Source organism: Anas acuta, chromosome 2 (genome assembly GCF_963932015.1).
Source record: "Anas acuta chromosome 2, bAnaAcu1.1, whole genome shotgun sequence".
NCBI lineage: Eukaryota > Metazoa > Chordata > Aves > Anseriformes > Anatidae > Anas > Anas acuta.
In genome coordinates, this window is record NC_088980.1 from 139,466,328 (window position 1) to 139,484,228 (window position 17,901).

A 17,901-nucleotide genomic window follows, 5' to 3' on the forward strand; every position below is an offset into this window, starting at 1 on the left:
GGAAGGTCTTTGCTAGGTTCTTCCTTCATTATAATGAAACACATATACGATGTTGCTCTTTAACATACCCCCTCTCCTTTTCCTCCTAAATACCAAGCTAGACCATACTATCATGACACAGATCATTTCATCAAAATGTCAGTCAAGTCAAAGGTCAATTTAAGTCAAACTTAGTTGTTTACTGACATGGCTTTACACCCTGACACATTGCTAAGATAAATAAATTCAGATTAAGTACACAAAGCCTCACATAAATGACTCAGTCTCTTGATGAGTCAATAAAATTTTGATGCTAAATAGATTACAACAGCTAAAAATACAATCATTTACTTAAAAACAAATTTTGCGTCAATTCAAAATTGAAATAAAAAAAAAAAAAGAAAAAGAGAAACAAACAAACAAACCACCCACAAACATTTAGGGGAATTATTTAATCTTACCCCTGTTTTATAAGCTGTAAACTGCCAGTTTTCATAACCAGTAGCACTAACTGTATATTATTTTGCCAGCTTTTCAGCTAAACACATTTCTTTATAATGACATATTCTATTTGTCATTACTATGTGGTTCTTTGCTTTTTTTTTTTTTTTTCTTAGCAGCTTCATGGTACTGTTAGTCTGCTTCACATATAACCCAGGGCAAAGTCATTCCACCTCAGTCGTTGCTGATTCACGTTCAGCAGCAACATTTTTGGCAAACCATCTGATCTCAATTTAACAAATCCACTACACCCTGTGCATGTATAGGCTGCTTCAGTATCTACCTCACATATAAAGTCATTTGCTCTATTTTAGTGTCAATTATAGCATACACAGGAAATGGGAACCTTAGTTCTGGTCAGACTTACACCACAATTACTCTTTCTAGAAGAGAGCCTCCCTGCTTAAACATGGCAGTTACAGAGACAGCAATGATGTCAGCAGGTTTCTAGACAGGCAGCCACGAAAGCAGATGGCTTTACGCCACTGTATTGGGTGTCTGTGTCCAAGATTTGGACATGGGGCTTGAGGGTAGAAGTCTGATGGAGCCTGTGTAGGAAGAGGCCAGGACTGCCCTTGAGGCTGGGGCTGTCCTACATGTATGCCAAATACAGCCAGCACCAGCCATTTCCACAGCAGGGCACAGAAGAGCCCAGCAGTGATGCTGGTGGTTCCTCTGTGACAACATATTAGAAAGGGCAAAACCACCACATGGCAGTGAGGAGAAAATGTGGAACAAACAGCCTTGCAAAAAGCATGGTCAGTGAAGAAGGAGGGGAAGAGGTGCTCCAGGTGCCAGAGCAGAAGTTCCCCTGCAGCCTGCAGAGAGTGGTGGAGGGGGCTGTCCCCCTGCAGTCCATGGAGGACACCACACTTGAGCAATCTCATCCTGAAGGACAGCAGTCCAAGGGAAGGACCCCTGTGGGAGCCAGGGAAAAGCATCACGAGGAAGGAACATCAGAGAAATTCTGACAGACCATCTCCCTGTGCACACCCTGTTCTGAGATACCAGGCTGCAATTGCAAGGATTTCAGGCATTAACAGAGAGGTGCCCAAACTTGGACTTTATACTGGTTCAGCCAGTTCCTTGTGGCACTACTTGTTTGGATGGTTTGGGTGTGCTGTCAGTGCATCAGCTGCTATGCACCCCAGTTTAGGAGCTAAACTAAGCCTCTGTCAATGTATGAAGATAGCCTCACAAATGAATCCAGGGCCTTTGCGGGATTCATACAAATACTCTAACACAGAAAGGGAAACTTCACAGCTTGGTAAGTTATGTGCTGCTGAAGAGTTGGTGTACTGTATTTTTTTTCCTCTCTTTTCAATTTCAGCATAAATCCAACGTGTTTATTGTTCACTTATTGTTTAAATAAAGTATGGCTCCAAGTATGTGATACAGAATGAAATGTTATTCTAAAGAGAGAGATTCCTCTTGGATCTTTGCGTTCATTAAATTTAGATTCTGAAGATTTTCAGCTTTGCATAGATTTTCAAATTAGTTGATGATCTCAAAATTTATTCTAGTCTGCTTAAAAACATGCATACAAGTTATCCTTATGTTTTTGAGTAGCAGAAGCTACAGTCATATGATTGAGCTGTCATGAAACAAATTGAGATATGAACTTACAGTGCAAACAAAAAAGCAGCAAAAATCAACTTGCGTTTGTCATAAGGAGCTAGTGTAAGTTCACACCCTAGCTCTTTTAACCATTGCATAAATATTACGTGTACTTACCATATTTGCTTCTTCTATTCCATTGGTTGCTTGAAACAAAGTATGCACAGACCACTTTATGATGAATGGAGAAAGAATTTAAGAGATCAGCTACTCATTCTTACCTGTTCTTCTCATGAATTTTCAGAATTTCATGCGTCTGTTGTAGCAGCTGTTTTTCTAGCTTGTATGTTGACAGTGAATTTTCTAGTAGCTGAATTTCAAGTCTGGATGTTTGATTTAGCACCTTAGGGATAAATTAGAAACATTAATGTTTATATTGTCTTGGTTGTGTTTCTATAGCAACATAAACATTAATATAGTCATTTCACTCTGATTTGATGATTTGTCAGAAATGACCTTGATTTCTAAATCCTTTTTTAACATCAGCAGCTCAACTGGTGCAAATTAACTCAATCAAGCTACACTGATATGCAACAGCTGATAGTCTGGCACCCTGTTTGCTATAGAAAAGTACTAGGCTAGCAGAAGAAGGAAAGGTGACTGCCAAATAAGCTTCATTTCACTGGGAAGAAAAAGAGGCATGCTTCAAACATGCATTCCTATAAAGTATGCTTAAACCAGAAGAGCGTAAGAGCACTTGGATTCAAGCCAAACTGTTGAATCTGCTGTTTTATAGATGGAGTTCCTACTTTAGCTTTCCCCTGAGATCTCTCTTGTGTAGTGTTGGCAGAAGTCTGGTGTCTGCTTATGTTATCACTACTTGCCCTCTTACACATATTTTTAAGAAAATGAAGGCTGTGATCTTAAACATTGCTTTATGCAATTGTCTTTCACCTTAGGGTTGGTCTGTATTAATAGCGCACGTTTTAGTAGGTACATCAATCCAAAAGAAGATTTTCAACCAGATGAAAAGGAATAGATGCTAACTAAGTAGCTGAGAAGTGAAAAAAAAAAAAAAATCATTAATTAATGATGGTTGATTTTGTTGGTATATCATCTTTCATTATATAAAGTCTGGACAAGTATGTATAAATAGTTTTCATAGGTATGTGTACTAACAGCAGCTGATGTTCAGTTCCAGAAGTGATGACATGATTCCTCTTTAATGGAACCTATCAGACCTTTCTGGAAAGGTCAAGTATCAGTCTCATCATAGGATTATGTAGTATATAAGATTTTCTCATGCATGCCTAATATGAATTTACATTGCAGAACATGAAGAGAAAAAAAAAAAAAAAGGGTTCTCAATCTACATAGTGTCTTAATTTTGTCTGAAACTCTTGATGCTCACAGAGCAACTAGAATTGTCCTTTTTATAAAATACAGTGATTGAAAAAATTGGAATTGATCAGTATGCAGCTCTTTTGTTTGAGATAGATACATTTGGAAGTGCCAGGAGGCATCACCACAGTTTCAGAGGGATCTGGCAGGAATTGATGGTTTACTACAAAGGTTGGCAAGGGTTAAAGGTGACAGGAAGGCACCTATAGATTTCCTAAGAGTACACATCTGTGGAGCAGCCTACAAGATTTCAGTGCAGTTTCAGGTGTAAAAGAAAGTCTAAGGGGAAACAGTGGGATTTGGGATAGATAAGGATTTGGGAGGGGTCAGTGAGATTTAAGGAGCAGTAGGCTCTGTATCTCGAGTCCATCAGTCTCTTTTTTGTGGTATGAGTATTACATATTACAGGCAGTAATACTATAAGTATTACAAGTACTACAAGTGCTGAAAGTACTACATATTACAGGCAAGAGATCATGGCCTGTCTTTCTCAATCTTATATCCTGCGGACCTTCACATCTCTGCCAACATACTGTGTTTATGTGACAGCACAGGGGCTGCAGGGGTGGCTTCTGTGAAGAGTCCAGGAGCTAGCTGCTCCATGTTGAACATAGCTAGTTCCATGTTATTCCAAAAGGAGCCCACCACTAGCCAGAACTGAGCCAATGAGTGATGCTGGTTATGACTCTCTAATAACATATTTATGAAAGGTTAAAAATATTGTACAAGAGTAGCTGGGAAAGTGGAGTGAAAGAACTAACCCTGAAGACACCAAGTTCAGTAAAGAAGGAAGGGGAGTAGGTACTACAGGCACTGGAGCAGAGATTCTCTTGCAGTCCATGGAGAATATAATGATAACACAGGTTGTCCCTCTGCAGCCCATGTAGGACTATGCTGGAGCAGTTATTCATGCTGTAGCCTCTGAAGGAGCCCGTGCCACAACAGGTGGAAGCTGCAGCCAATGGACAGCCAACGTAGCAGCAGACTCCCAGTGAGAACTGCAGCCCATAGAGAGGAGCCCATGTTGGGGCAGGAGGTCTGGCAGGAACTGATGCCTGTGGGGAACCTGTGCTAGAGCAGTTCACTCTTACTTTCTTCCCCTGTCCTGCTGAGGGAGAGGAGTGGCTTAGTGGTCCCTTGACAACCAGCCAACATCATAACCCACCACAGCCATGCAACTGTCTACTCCCATCATTGCCAAAAGGAGCAATTCACCTTCTGGAGTCACCTTTACCACTCTTTTCTGATTGCTAGTAGAGCCAGGGACTACAAGGACTTTCTCATGCTGCTGAGAGAGTCAAGGTAGGAGATGCTGTCACTGAGTTGGAAGTCAGAGCCAGGACTGCAGCAAGGTGGATATCCACTGGTAACTTAAGCATCCTTTAAATTCTTCAGTTATAAGTATATATTATATAGAGAGTATAGATACACACATAAGAAGGCAGAAGTTGCTAGCATGGTTCCTCTACCATGAAGTTATTCCTCAATGGGAAAGTGAGACATCGACAATGCAAGTTACCTACTTGGATGAGGGAACAGCAAATGAGTACTCAACATGTATAACAATGTAGGTCTTTGGGAATATAAAAAAAGTTCCTACACCTCACTCACCTCACTTTTTTTTACTTTTTTTTTTTCCCTGTTGAATTTAGATGCATTTGTTGTATTGATTTAGATATTCTGTTTAAATACTTTTCCTAACATTCTCATAAGTCAATAGGCCGTCTTTTCAAATTTGTGGTAATTAAAGCTTAACATGTTACTTTAGTTGGTCTACTAACCAAGATGAAGGAAAAAAAGGAACTTGCATAAGGCAGTGTAGCAACAGCTTGTACCTATCATTCCTAGCTAGAGATAATTAAAGCATCTGTCTTTCATAATTGCTGAAGTTTTTCAGTGTGCTGTAATGCAGTTACATAATAACATGGTAATGATATTGTAAACGTGAGTAAAAACATTATTATCTCTCAAGAAGTACACATGCTACTGAAACAAACCAAATATATGCAATGCATTAATTCTTGCACTTTAAATGAACAGTGAATGCATTTCAGCTGGTAACACACCACATTTTAGGAAGATCAAGAGGAACTCGTCAAAAACTGGGAAAAAAGTATGCATCTTAAACTGATAGAAGTAGTCAAAAAGCTGTACATATCATTGCAATAAGCCCAATATGAAATTGTACTCTGCAATATAGCAGTGATATGCTTGTCATTTGAACCAAATAAGTGATTTTGGTGCTAGGAATCATGAAGATAGCTCTTTAAATTCATGCAATATTATACAATTTCAGAGTAATAATAGATATAGAGTGCTTTATAAAGAACTTGTCCCTCTCCACAGTGTAAAAGCTACTAATTTACATTACATTTCAGCTGGAAACATCTTGTAGAAAGTAAAGAAACTTCATAATAATAATAGAGGCAAATAATAATGAAGAAGAAAGGCTCTATTTTAGCCTGAAACTCTATTTAACTTGACACTTGTATCATTCACAGTTGGTAACTGAGATAGTTATTTAAGTCAAATGATTTAGTTTCCTGGCCTGTCCAGCCTGCCTTACACACACAGAGCTAAATATGCCAACCAAATGAAATCAAAGACAGACACATAAATGTGTCAGTCATCACTGCTGTTTGTACCAATAAACAGAGAGTGTGTATGTTTCTTGGAGCCCTGTGTTGAAAAGTTTTGTTTGGTGATTTATTAGAAAAGAAGGAGGATGGTGAAAGTTCTCTGGAATTAACAGCTTTTAGGAAACTTCTTTGGGAACATACCTGGGTTTCAACATCCGTGAGTTTTCTTGTCTGCTCTGCTGTCTGGCTGAGGAGGCTGGTCCCTATCTCGAGCATAGTGGCAGTGTGGTTCTGCACAGCATTCTGCTGCAGCTGTACCATCTCCGATTTCATGTTTTCCACAATGTAGTTCTCAAGCTGTAAAAGAGAAAGGGTTGTAGCTGTGGTATTTTTACCTGTTCAGGCCTTCTGGTGACATAAAGATGCATAGCTGGCATTCTTGCCAAAGGCAAAAATTTCAACATTTTCAGGGAGAGTTCTGCTGACCCTGTGACCAGGACACGGACCTGACTATTTGGGTAGCCCGTTCCAGTCTCTGAGTCCTCATGTTTTCCCAAGTATCACAGCCTGCTGGCTTGAGCTGTACCAGATCCTGCCTGCCTCCATGTATGTCAAAATCGTAACAAGTATTTCTGTATTTCCTTACTAGAAGAGATCTTACCTACCTTTCCTCACAGTCATTCAGCAACATGATTTGTTACTGGGTTAGATTCTCACATACTGTTCCACAGGGAAAGCAGCTTAGTGTAGCTATGTCCTCAAAATTGTAAAAAAATAAAGACAGTGTCATGGGAATAAGAGAAGGAAGGGAAGTTGTTGAGCAAAAGACATAGAAAGCTACTTTGTTCCTTTGCTTGTATTGTCTAAATACTGTTTGGCTTACTTTTACATTCAGTTGAAAAGAATCTGAATTAGGAATCTCTAAATAAACTAAGCACCCTCAAGGAAGGGACAATTTTTGCTTATGTTTGCTTTAGTTAACATAGGCAGAGTAATTTCCTTCTAGATAGTTAGGCCCTGGCTCTGCCATAAAAGATTATAAATCCATGACTACTCTACATTATGATGAGATTGTTTCTTACACATATAAGTGTTGTTATGAACAACGAAATCTTGCTTGATGTGCTCAGAAAGTACTAACACAGAGAAAAGTGGCTTGGGACATTGGCTGCGATACATTCCACTGAAATCAGCAAAGGTCATCCAATTTACACCCAATGAAGATTTGGTCCTATGTTTCATTTTGTGGCTGATCATGTGTTTTTATTGTTAGCTGATTCCAGACTTAAGCAACCGCTTTTTACCTAATAATTTTAATCACATTGGACTTGCTTCTGCAGCAGTAAGCATGTTTTGTTATGAAAGGTAAGCTGCATGGCTAAATAGTAAGAACCAGATGGAGTTGATTTAAAGACTGAAGAAAGCAGGAGTCAGATATACAGTGTGTGATTAATAGGAAGGGCTACTTTCATCTTATCTATAAGCATTCCTGTGCTGATGGGTAACTACTGTAGATGTTCTGATGAGCCACATCAGCTGAGATTACAAGAGATTTCTTACAAATTTGATCATTACTGTGCACCTCTTATTAGTTTTAAAAACATTTTTACAGAAGAAGAGCACTGCCACAGTGTAAGATATTTTCTGAATGACTAAATTATTTTTCGGTTTTGTTTGTTTCTTTGTGTGTGTTGTGTTTTCTTTTTTTTTTTTTTTTAGGCCCATTTTTGGAGAAGCACTTAATGAAGTGCTTAACACCACACATGATGGTGAAAAACAAAGTAGAAGTCCTACAGTTTCAGACCACAAAAATGTTTGCTTGAATTCTCAGGTGACCACTCTGGGCTAGAAACCTCCAGAGTGTTTTAATTGGTGGGAACAAGTTATTGTTGAATATCCTGATAAGTATTTAAATGAGAGTTAGCAGCCAAAGAAAACTCTAGGTTCTGCAAAACAAAGTCTGCAGTGGATGTCTCCATTTTTCCACTTCCAGTGTAAGTTCACTGCTTTGTTGTAATTTATTACTGAGATGTTACAGAAATTCAGCTAGTTCAAGGGAGATATTACAAATCTATCATATATCTTTTATCTTCAGAAATATTCTGCCTGTATCTCTCTTTTACATCAGATATTGTATTTTCTCAGATAGTGTATTTTCTTTGTTTCTTGGTGGTTTTATAACCAGTAACTTTATTTCTACATTATTGCGTGGTTGCAAATAATCCCTGTGGAAGAACCCCAGAAAACTGGATGGTTGCTCTTCTCCACACTCTGATTCAGATACTGGAACACCTGAACACGAAGTTCAAATTTCTCTCACAGCATTCAGCTCCTGATAAAACATATGGCCTTCAAGTTCCGCCCATGATGAAATACCAACACATCATAAATTTCCTTATATCTGTTGTCTTTTTTTTTCTTTTTTTTTTTTTTCTGTTTCACATAGGACCATAGCACATAAGTGTTGTGGCTGTGCAGTGCATAATTTGTTAGTCTGTAGCTTTCTGAAACTGCCTCACTTACTGTATGTGGGCTGTGTGATGCATGTGTGATATGGATGTCTGGGAAAACCCATGCAAAAATATAGTGGCTATACTTATTAAACATCAGAAATCAGAAAATTTCACACATCAATAAAAAGAAATGGGTAAATGGATTTAAATGTAAAAAGACAAAACATATTTATAATTCTAACTAAATACTTTGCTTGTTACTTTGCCAAAAATGCAGAAAGATTTACATTTGAAGTATATCACTGCATCTGTGTGGAGCTGCAGCAAGTTTTGCCTAGCAGGAACACAGGCAGAGATTGAGGCATATTGTAGTCTAGCACATTCCCCATGGTTTCCAGTCTTGGGCAATTGCCCTTGGTTACTCACCCCTAAAACACCCTGTGGTTTAATCTGAAACTGTCTCATTATAACAACAAAACTGATTTTCCTGTTACAGAATTACTCATTAAATGCTTTTGTAAATATTTGGTGTTCAGTAAACTGCCACAATAGTTTCTGTGAGCACATCTTAGGAGTACCAGGAGCTGTTCAGTCAGTCAGGGGAGAGTGGAAGGAAGACTAAAGTAATGTAGAGGTTCTGTTACATTAATTCCCTTTCCTTTCTTTGACCAATTATTTTAGTTTGCTTGGTAGTTTTATTCATTGCAATACTGGCCTTGCTAAAATCAATGACAAAATTCCCAAAGATGCAAAGATTCCACCTATTATTTTTATTGCAGGAAACCAGCATTTACTAGGTTCATTATGGCAAAGCACACAGTTTTATCTGAGCCTTGCCTCATTCAGAGGCTTTGTATTGAGTTTACTGAACCTTAGACTGAGCTTTCTTTGTGATTAGTTAACAAGGATATCATCCATTTAACAGGTGATTAAAAGATCCTTGAATGCTGGCTTCACAGAAAGTAAGTCACACACAGAAACCCATTCACAGGAGTAAATCTAAAATTGCTTAGGGTCTTAAGTCTTCTTGAAAATCTATTCATCCTAATAATTAAGTTAAATCAGTTTGTCCAGATATTCTGCATTAAATAGTAAATATATCTTTTCAGATTAATCTTTGTACATTTGGTTTTTCTAATCCTTATACTACTCATACTTATTTCAGTTACTTTTTGCAAAAGTGAAACAGAATGCTTTTTCTGCATTCTTTACCCCCCATCTCACCCTTCCCACTGTATGGCTTTCTATTGTGCATTGATGTCCCTGTTATTAATTCGGCTGCATCTGCTTTCAGTAAGACTCATAACATTGTACAGGAGTTTTCAGTAATGAAGAATTACTGGTGGGATGCATAATAACGTTTTAACATTCTCAGAAATAAAACTGTCAGAAGGTTCAGTGTTATTGTTTAATAAACATTCCAGAGGATTATGCATTAAAAGTATCTAGCTTTTTCTGGACAATGTTTATTGAATAATCTTCATAGAAACCACCCAAACACTAACAGAACTATTAAAATGGAAACTGCAAGTTAGTGCCTAAGTAAATGATAATGGTTTGTGGCAGATGGCTTATAAATAAAACAAGAGGTTTTTCTTTTACTTTGATCAAATACTGTTGGTCCCATGTAATTGTATCATAAGGTCTGCTATGATATCCAGATGACATTAAGCTTTCATACAATGCATTTGCACGAGAATGCAAGTTAAAGTAACAATAGACTGCTTTCCCTCTCTGACTATGAATCATATATAGCACAGCATTTGTAACAGTAGAAAGACAAGAGACCAGTGACTTTTTATAAGATGTTTTGTTGTCTTGCTTTACATACCAGAAGATGTACAGTAATACTGTGCTAGCAAACAATGAAAGCTCATTTCTTCTTTCTCAGTTTGTCTGTCTGAGGGGGGATCATACCTCATACCAACAAAGTGCCTCAGGGAGTCAGGTTTAAAACCAGCATTTGCAGTAATATCGATAATTGTATTTTATAAATACACAAACAGCCTTAGTGGGAATAAGCTGGAAAAAATTCAAATATATGGAATACCATAGAATTTCTTTGAATTTTGCAGCAGCCAAAGGGGCTAGGAAGAAGTTTATCACTGAGAAAAATAATCCTATTTTTGTGGCTTGACCACAGGACACCTATTTACCATAGGATAATTCAGTTGGAAAGGACCTACAATGACCATTTGGTCCCACTGCCTCACCTCTTCAGGGTTAGGCAAAAGTTGAAGCATATTAATCATAAAATGGTTTGGGTTGGAAAGGACCTTAAAGATCTTCTAGTTCCAACACCCCTTCCATGGGCCAACACACCTCCCACTAGGCCAAGTTGCTCAAAGTCCCACCCAACCTGGCCTTGAGCACTTCCAGGGATGGGGCATATACAGCTCGTTACTGGGCAACCTGTGCCAGTGCCTCACCACCCTCAGAACAAAGAATTTCTTCCTTATATCTAAACTATATCTACCCTCTTTTAGTTTAAATCTATCCCCCCTTGTCCTTTCACCTGACAAAGAGTCCCTCCTCACCTTTTCTGTAGTCTCCACCTTTTCTGGAGTCCCTTCCCCACCTTTCCCTTTAGGCAATGGAAGGCTGTTGTAAAGACTTCTCAGAGCCTTCTCTTCTCCAGGATGAATAACCCCAATTCCCTCTGCCTGTCTGTAGGAGGTGCTCCAGCCCTCTGATCATCCTCGTGGTTCACCTCTGGACTCACTCCAACAGGTCCACATCCTTCTTCCGCTGAGGGCCCCAGAACTGAACACAGTGCTCTAAGTGGGGTCTCATGAGAGCAAAGTAGAGAGGAAGAATTACCTCCCTCAGCCAGCTGGCCACTCTGCCTTTGAAGCAGCCCAAGATAGAGTTGGCTTTCTGGGCTGCAAGTGCATATTGCCAAGTCATGTTGTTTCTTCTGAACCAACACCCCCAGGTCCTTCTCATCAGGGCTGCTTTCAATCAACAAATCGCCCAGCCTGTATTCATATTTGGGATTGCCCTGGCCCCCGTACAGGACTTTGCACTTGGCTTTGTTGAACCGCATGTTATTCTCATGGGCCCATCTCTCAAACATGTCAAGCTCCTGCTGGATGGCATTCCTTCCTTCCAGCACATCAGCCATGCTGTTCAGCTTGTTGTCATCCACAATCTTGCTGAGGGTGCACTTGATCCCATTCTTCACGTTGCTGACAAGGTGTTAAATAGCACCCATCCCAATACCAACCCCTGAGGAACACTACTCATTACTGATCTCCATTTGGATATTGAGCTTTTAACCACAACTCTTTGAAATGCAGCCATCCAGCCCATTCCTTTACCACCAAATGGTCTATGCATCAAATCCATGTCTCTCCAGTTGGAGACAAGGATGTCATGCTGGATAGTGTTAAATGCTTTGCACAAGTACAGGTAGATAACATCAGTTGCTCTGTACCTATCCACCAAAGTCGTAGCCTTTTGTAGAGGGCCACCAGATTTGTCAGGCATGATTTGCCCTTAGTGAAGCCATGTTGGCTTTCACCAGTCATTCATTTTGCATGTACCTTAGCATAGTTTCCAGGAGCATCTGCTCCATGATCCCTCCAGGCACAGAGGTGAGACTGACTAGCCTGTAGTTCCACGGGTCTTCCTGTTTTTCCTTTTTAAATATGGGTGTGATGTTTCCCCTCTTCCAGTCAACGGAAACTTCACTAGACTGCCACCACTTCTCACATATGATGGACAGGGGTTTTGGAACTTCATCCACAAGTTCCCTCAGAACCCACAGATGTACCTCATCAGGTCCCATGGACCTGTGCACCTTTGGGTACCTTAGCTGGTCTCAGACTTGACCTTCTCCTACAGTGGGAGTTTCTTCATTCTCCTAGTCCCTGCTTTTGCCTTCTGGAGCCCAGGCTATGTGGCTAAAGCGCTTGCTGGCGAAGACTGAGGCAAAAAAGTCATGGAGTACTTCAGCCTTCTCCATACCCTGGATGACCAGGTCCCCCATTTAATTCTGGAGAGGGCCCACAGAGCAAATGAACCATTGGTAAGCCAAAGTGAAAACTTCAGATGGCTGATATGCAAACTGGACTCACAGAAGAGACTGTTGTAGTATCTGGTATATGAAGCTTTCACAAAGAAATCATAGTTTATCAATTATACTTTAATATAATATCCGTGGGTTTCAATTCTAAAAGAAGCCCCAGGGGTAACCCAGCAACTCAAAATTAGCCGAACAAATATTTAAGAGGAGAATTGGCTGTAGAAAGTATATTTAATCATTTTTTTTAATACAATATACTCAAACTTCTAGCCTTAAGGCAGAAAAAAAAAAAAAGTTTTAATTTTTAAAAAATTCCTTAATGACAGTCGTTTATTTGCATATTTATTCAATATTTTGTACTTGCGTTTCTTAACTTCTTACTTTCTGTAACATTGTGACTCATAATTTTGATTTATTACTTATATATTTTTTTAACCCTAAATCACAATGATTTATTTTTCTGAATTCTATTCTAGCAGAGAAACAATGACTTGCAGCGTATATATATACTCCAAACCTCTTCATGCTAAAATGAAAATATGTGTTTCTGAAGGGAAATGTTCATACCATTATTTTTCCCAATCCTAGTCTTCTAAACACTTCAAAGATACTTTGCCTTTGTGAAGGCTGAACCATTGGCATTTCATGTTTACTATCTGGCTATAAAGCATAATTAATAGAGATTTACAATAAAACTGCCATCAGGAAAAATTAGTGTATGATAATGCATGTTTAATTTATAGCCTGCATAAGATTTATATAGATTAACCGTGAATATATCTTCATATGTACGGCAGCACACCACTACAAATAACCACTACTTGTTTCTTTTAGTATGTGACCAGTGAAACCACAGCTGCATTCTTGGCACATAGAGGCCAAACAGTTCCATTCAGCTGAGTGATATGTTCTGTAATCCAGGTGACTTCCTCTATCCTGATACTTGTCCTCATGGTGGTTGAACTTGGTTTCACAGCAACCTTCACTTGTAACCTTTAGTTAAATAAAAGTTTATTATGAACGTAGAATAATCCTTCAGCTACGTAAATGTATACATACATAATGTTTTCCTTTCAGAAGAAACAAAAGGAAACCAGGACTGGACATTTTTGTCAGAAGAAATCAGGCATAACAAAAGTAAAAAAATATTTCAAAACACATGAAGTAACCTCTCTCCTGCATCCAGCATCAGTGAATTGTCGGCAGGAATTTTGTCTCTGGATCTGAATGTTGGATTTCAGGAAAGATATATATTATCTTGGGATAGTCTTAGGAAGATGAAAAACATCTATAACTCCAGAAGAATGAAATAATTTGGAATGCTTAGCTTAATAAAAAAACTAATAGGAAAGTAAATGACTACAAGGACATAAGGATGCAAAGAGAAAGAGAATCATCTGTTTTCCATATCCACGAAGCTGCAGTAAGTGAAGTGTATCTTTTGCAGTTAGGAGAAAACTTTTCTAAGAGTATAGGTGTAGTGGGTTTACGTGTCAAGGTTTTGGAAGCAGGGGGCCATAGGGGTGACTTCTGTGAGAAGAATCTAGAAGCTGCCCCATGGGCTGCACTAAGGGGGGGGGGGGGGAGGGGGGGGAGCAGTAAGGGCCCCACTGCTGACCAGAGCTGAGCCAATAAGTGATGTTGTTTTGCACCTCTGTGAGAGCATAATTAAGTCAGGGAAAAAAATGTTGCACCACACAGCAGCTGGGAGAGTGAGAGGAGTGAGGAACAGCCCTGCAGACGCCAAGGTCAGTGAGGAAGGAGGGGGAGAGGTGCTCCAGGTTCTGGGGCAGAAATCCCCTGTGGCCTGTGGTGAGGACCATGGTGAAGCAGGATGTCCTCCTGCAGCCCATGGAGTACCATGGTGGAGCAGGGTTCCACGCTGCAGCCCATGGAGGAGATCATGGGAGCAGGTGACCCTGCACTGGCAGAGACTGTGGCCTGTGGAAGACCCCTGCCAGAGCAGATTCCGGGCTGGACCTGTAGCCCGTGGAGAGGAGACCACACAGGAGCAGGTGACCTGGCAGGAGCTGCTGCCTGTGCGGGATCCAGGTTGGAGCAGTTTGCTCTTGAGGGATGGACCCCATGGTACGGACCCATATCTGGAGCAGTTCCTGAAGAGCTGCTGCCTGTGGGAAGCCCACGCTGGATCAGTTCAGCAAATACTGCATCTCGTGGGAGGGACCCCACCGCACAGGGGATGAGAGTGATTGAGAAGGAGCAGTGGAGAAGAAGCACTGTAGACTGACCATAACCCCCATTCCCCCATTCCCCTGCGCTGCTCAGGGGAGGAGGTGGAAGAGGCTGGATGTTGGGGGGGGGAGGAGGGGAAGGTTTCTATCCTCTGTTTCTTGCTTCTCTAGCTTGTTAGTAATAGACAATAAATCTTACTATCTCCCTATGCTGAGTCTGTTTTGCCCATCACAATAATTACTGCGTGATCTCCCTGTCCTTATCTCAAACCTTGAGCCCTTTTCATTCTATTTTCTCCCTGTTCCTCTTTGAGGAGGGGGAGTGAGAGAGTGGTTGTGGTGGAGGTTGGCTGCCCAAGTAAAACCACCACAATAGGTAATAAAATACTAATTGGAATTTTTCTGGAAAACTGTGGGAACTCCATCACTGGAGTTTTACTTTAAAAATAATGCTTTAGGTAAAGAATAGGCAGACTAAGTGGTATTTTATGGTTCTTCCTTATTTTTCATTCTTCTAATTATTATTATTATTATTATTATTATACTTCAGACCTATGCTTACAGACTTAATATATGGGAGCAAACACTATAATAAAATCTTAATTGGAATGGGAAGAAGTTTGGAAAACTCATCTCTTAATAAAATTTTTAGAAGGAAGTCAATAAAAAAGAGGATTAAAATTATTTATTAAAAACAAAAAATTAAAAAAATATACTAAAATAAAATTATCTAAATAAGAGGAACTGTTCTGTGCAGACCAAATCAACAAAATCAGGGAAGTCACTGAGGATGTTTTCTGAATGCATGTTTTCTGCACCTCAATAGGAATGCAGTCTGCAGACCCATCTGAGAAAATATTGTGTGAACCATACTTGAATGTATATACTTGAAAGTGGAGACTTGAATGCTCCAGTGGTGGCTTGGCATCTCAGTACCATGTTCTGTTACACAGGGAAGTACATAAAATGTAATAGGTAATAATAGATAATGATGGTGGAAAAATGCTTTACATTGTATAGTATCCCACTGGAATCCTGGGAAACTGGAAGCAAAAGTATTTTTATTAAGCACTGTACTTAATATGAATAGAAATAGTTCTTGGTATAGCAGTCAAGACATACAGGGAACACAAAGTTCTTTGTTTCAGGGCACCAGAAGACTGCACTGGTTAGACTTACTTGGTAGTATAATATTTAATATATGGATAATTTATGGAAGCAAGAAGGTTGAGTTTCACTTCCTCATGAAGTATCTGGCATATAGAAGACAGTGTATTGACTTAGGCCAAGTATTGGTTTTACTGGCCTGGTAATTCTATCTGAGCTTTGTACTAAGGTATCTTCAAGAAATCTTTCCATTTTTTTTCAGTTTTATTAAAAATAAAATAAAATAAAATTCTAAAAGCTCTCCTTCTTTCAAATAATAAAAAAAAAAAAACTAAAATCAATATAAATTGAATTTATTTGTCATTTCAAATGTGATTAATTTCAGTTATTACAAAAGCAAACACTTTTTCAATTTCAGTAACTTATATATGAATATTAGATTTCTCAGTTTTTTAATCTTAAAACTTAATAAGGCCAATAAGCAGCATAACTGCGAATCATATCAAATATTATTAAATGGGAAATTAAAAGGAAGCTACTTATAGCAAGCAAATTAGAACGGTATTTTTCCTACTGATTAATAATATTTCTGGTTCAAAGAATTATCCAGTTTGATGTTAACCTTTACAAATGTTATACAGAGTCAACCATATTTTTCTTTCCTGATCTAACTTTACAAGCCACTTAATTCTATAAACTAAAATCATTTATGATTATAGAGTTGGCTGCAAACATGACCTATGCCCAATACACACTAGAGGGGAAGGTATAGTTGTAGAAAAGTAATGTCTGCCTTCTTGCCCTAAACAAATAAATGAACCTCTGGGGGAAATTCTTAAAAAATATTTTTCTATCAAACTGTGAAACTAATTAATTTTCTTTGGCGAAGATACGTTTGGTTAGGAGTAATTTTCAGAATAACTAATTTTGTAACAAATTTTGTGTAGCAGAACATTTAGACAACTTCTGGTTCATTCCTGTAGAAGGACATATGGCTTACAGTCAAAATTAGCCTCACCAAAGTATCTCCTTACTACATGATATAAGGTTCTTAAAAAATGTGGTCTCCAACTGCATAAATGGTTCTGGTTGCTATAATGCACTGCCAGCTTATAGCTAAACTTTCAGTGAACTTGCGAAGCTGTAGTATCATTTGGAGTCTATATATAATTTTTTATTTGTGTTATAGGAGGTAGTATAATGTTTTAATATTGTATTACTAATTTATTTTTAATTCTGCTTGGTTTCTTACACTCATCACTATGACATCTGAGCATATTGTTGGTATTCTGTGTATGAAACACTTTTCCAAGAATGGTTGTGAGATTAAGACTCAACTGCATAACGTTCTAGTCTGCACAAGTTTTTTAGTTCTGTAGTGGCTGATATAAATATCATAGAATGGGAATCTCTTTATTCATGAGAAGGCCTTCAGCTCATACATCCTCTCCGATGAAGAAATCACAAATCCATTTTATTCCATTTGTCTATCTTTCCTGTGTAGTTGTAGCTTCCTTGGAGATTACCCTTCTTCCGTCTTTCATCAGTGTGTGATATATGGTCTCAAAGTCAGCTGAAACCCCTAGACATTGTATCATGATGATGCCAAAAATCTACAGACATAATTTTGTATCTTTATTGATTTTGCAAAAATGAATGGGAAGTTTAGATTCACTAAAACCACCTTGAAAGTACTGTAATTTCTGTTCATATGGGGCTACAAGAATGCAAGGGCCATCAGACACCTTGCCTACTGTTCCAGGAAACTACTAAGATAGAAAGGTCCATAAAATATGCACTCCCTGTGTCCCACCAGCCTTAAAGCTCTTGGAAAAACTTGTGATCTGTGTACTATGTACTCACATCTCTGTGTATAATTCTACCAAAAATTATCTACTGGTGAGGAAGAATGAAAGCAATCTCAAATCATTTGCTAATAACAGAGTTTTCAAAAGTTTCAGTATTACTGGAAAGGTAAAGCTTACTCTGGTAAGGTTTTGCCTTGTCCAAAAAGGCAGGAAGAGCTGCACAATTTTTGTGCAGCTAACTTTAGCTCAAAACACAGGGAAAACTGGAATCTACACATCTACAGTCACAGTGTGGTT

The 17,901-nt window shown here is 38.8% G+C and overlaps 1 protein-coding gene across 2 annotated transcripts in view; it reads right to left on the bottom strand.

Moving 5' to 3' along the window:
• The window catches only part of ANGPT1 (angiopoietin 1), a 184,945-nt gene that overhangs the window by 97,204 nt on the left and 69,840 nt on the right, over positions 1–17,901 (bottom strand). For both annotated transcript variants that reach the window (XM_068672497.1, XM_068672498.1), the window contains 2 exons: positions 6,219–6,374; positions 2,319–2,440 (listed from right to left, as the gene is read on the bottom strand). In XM_068672497.1, the coding sequence (XP_068528598.1) occupies positions 2,319–2,440; positions 6,219–6,374 (278 nt within the window). The remainder of the gene's footprint in view (positions 1–2,318; positions 2,441–6,218; positions 6,375–17,901) is intronic.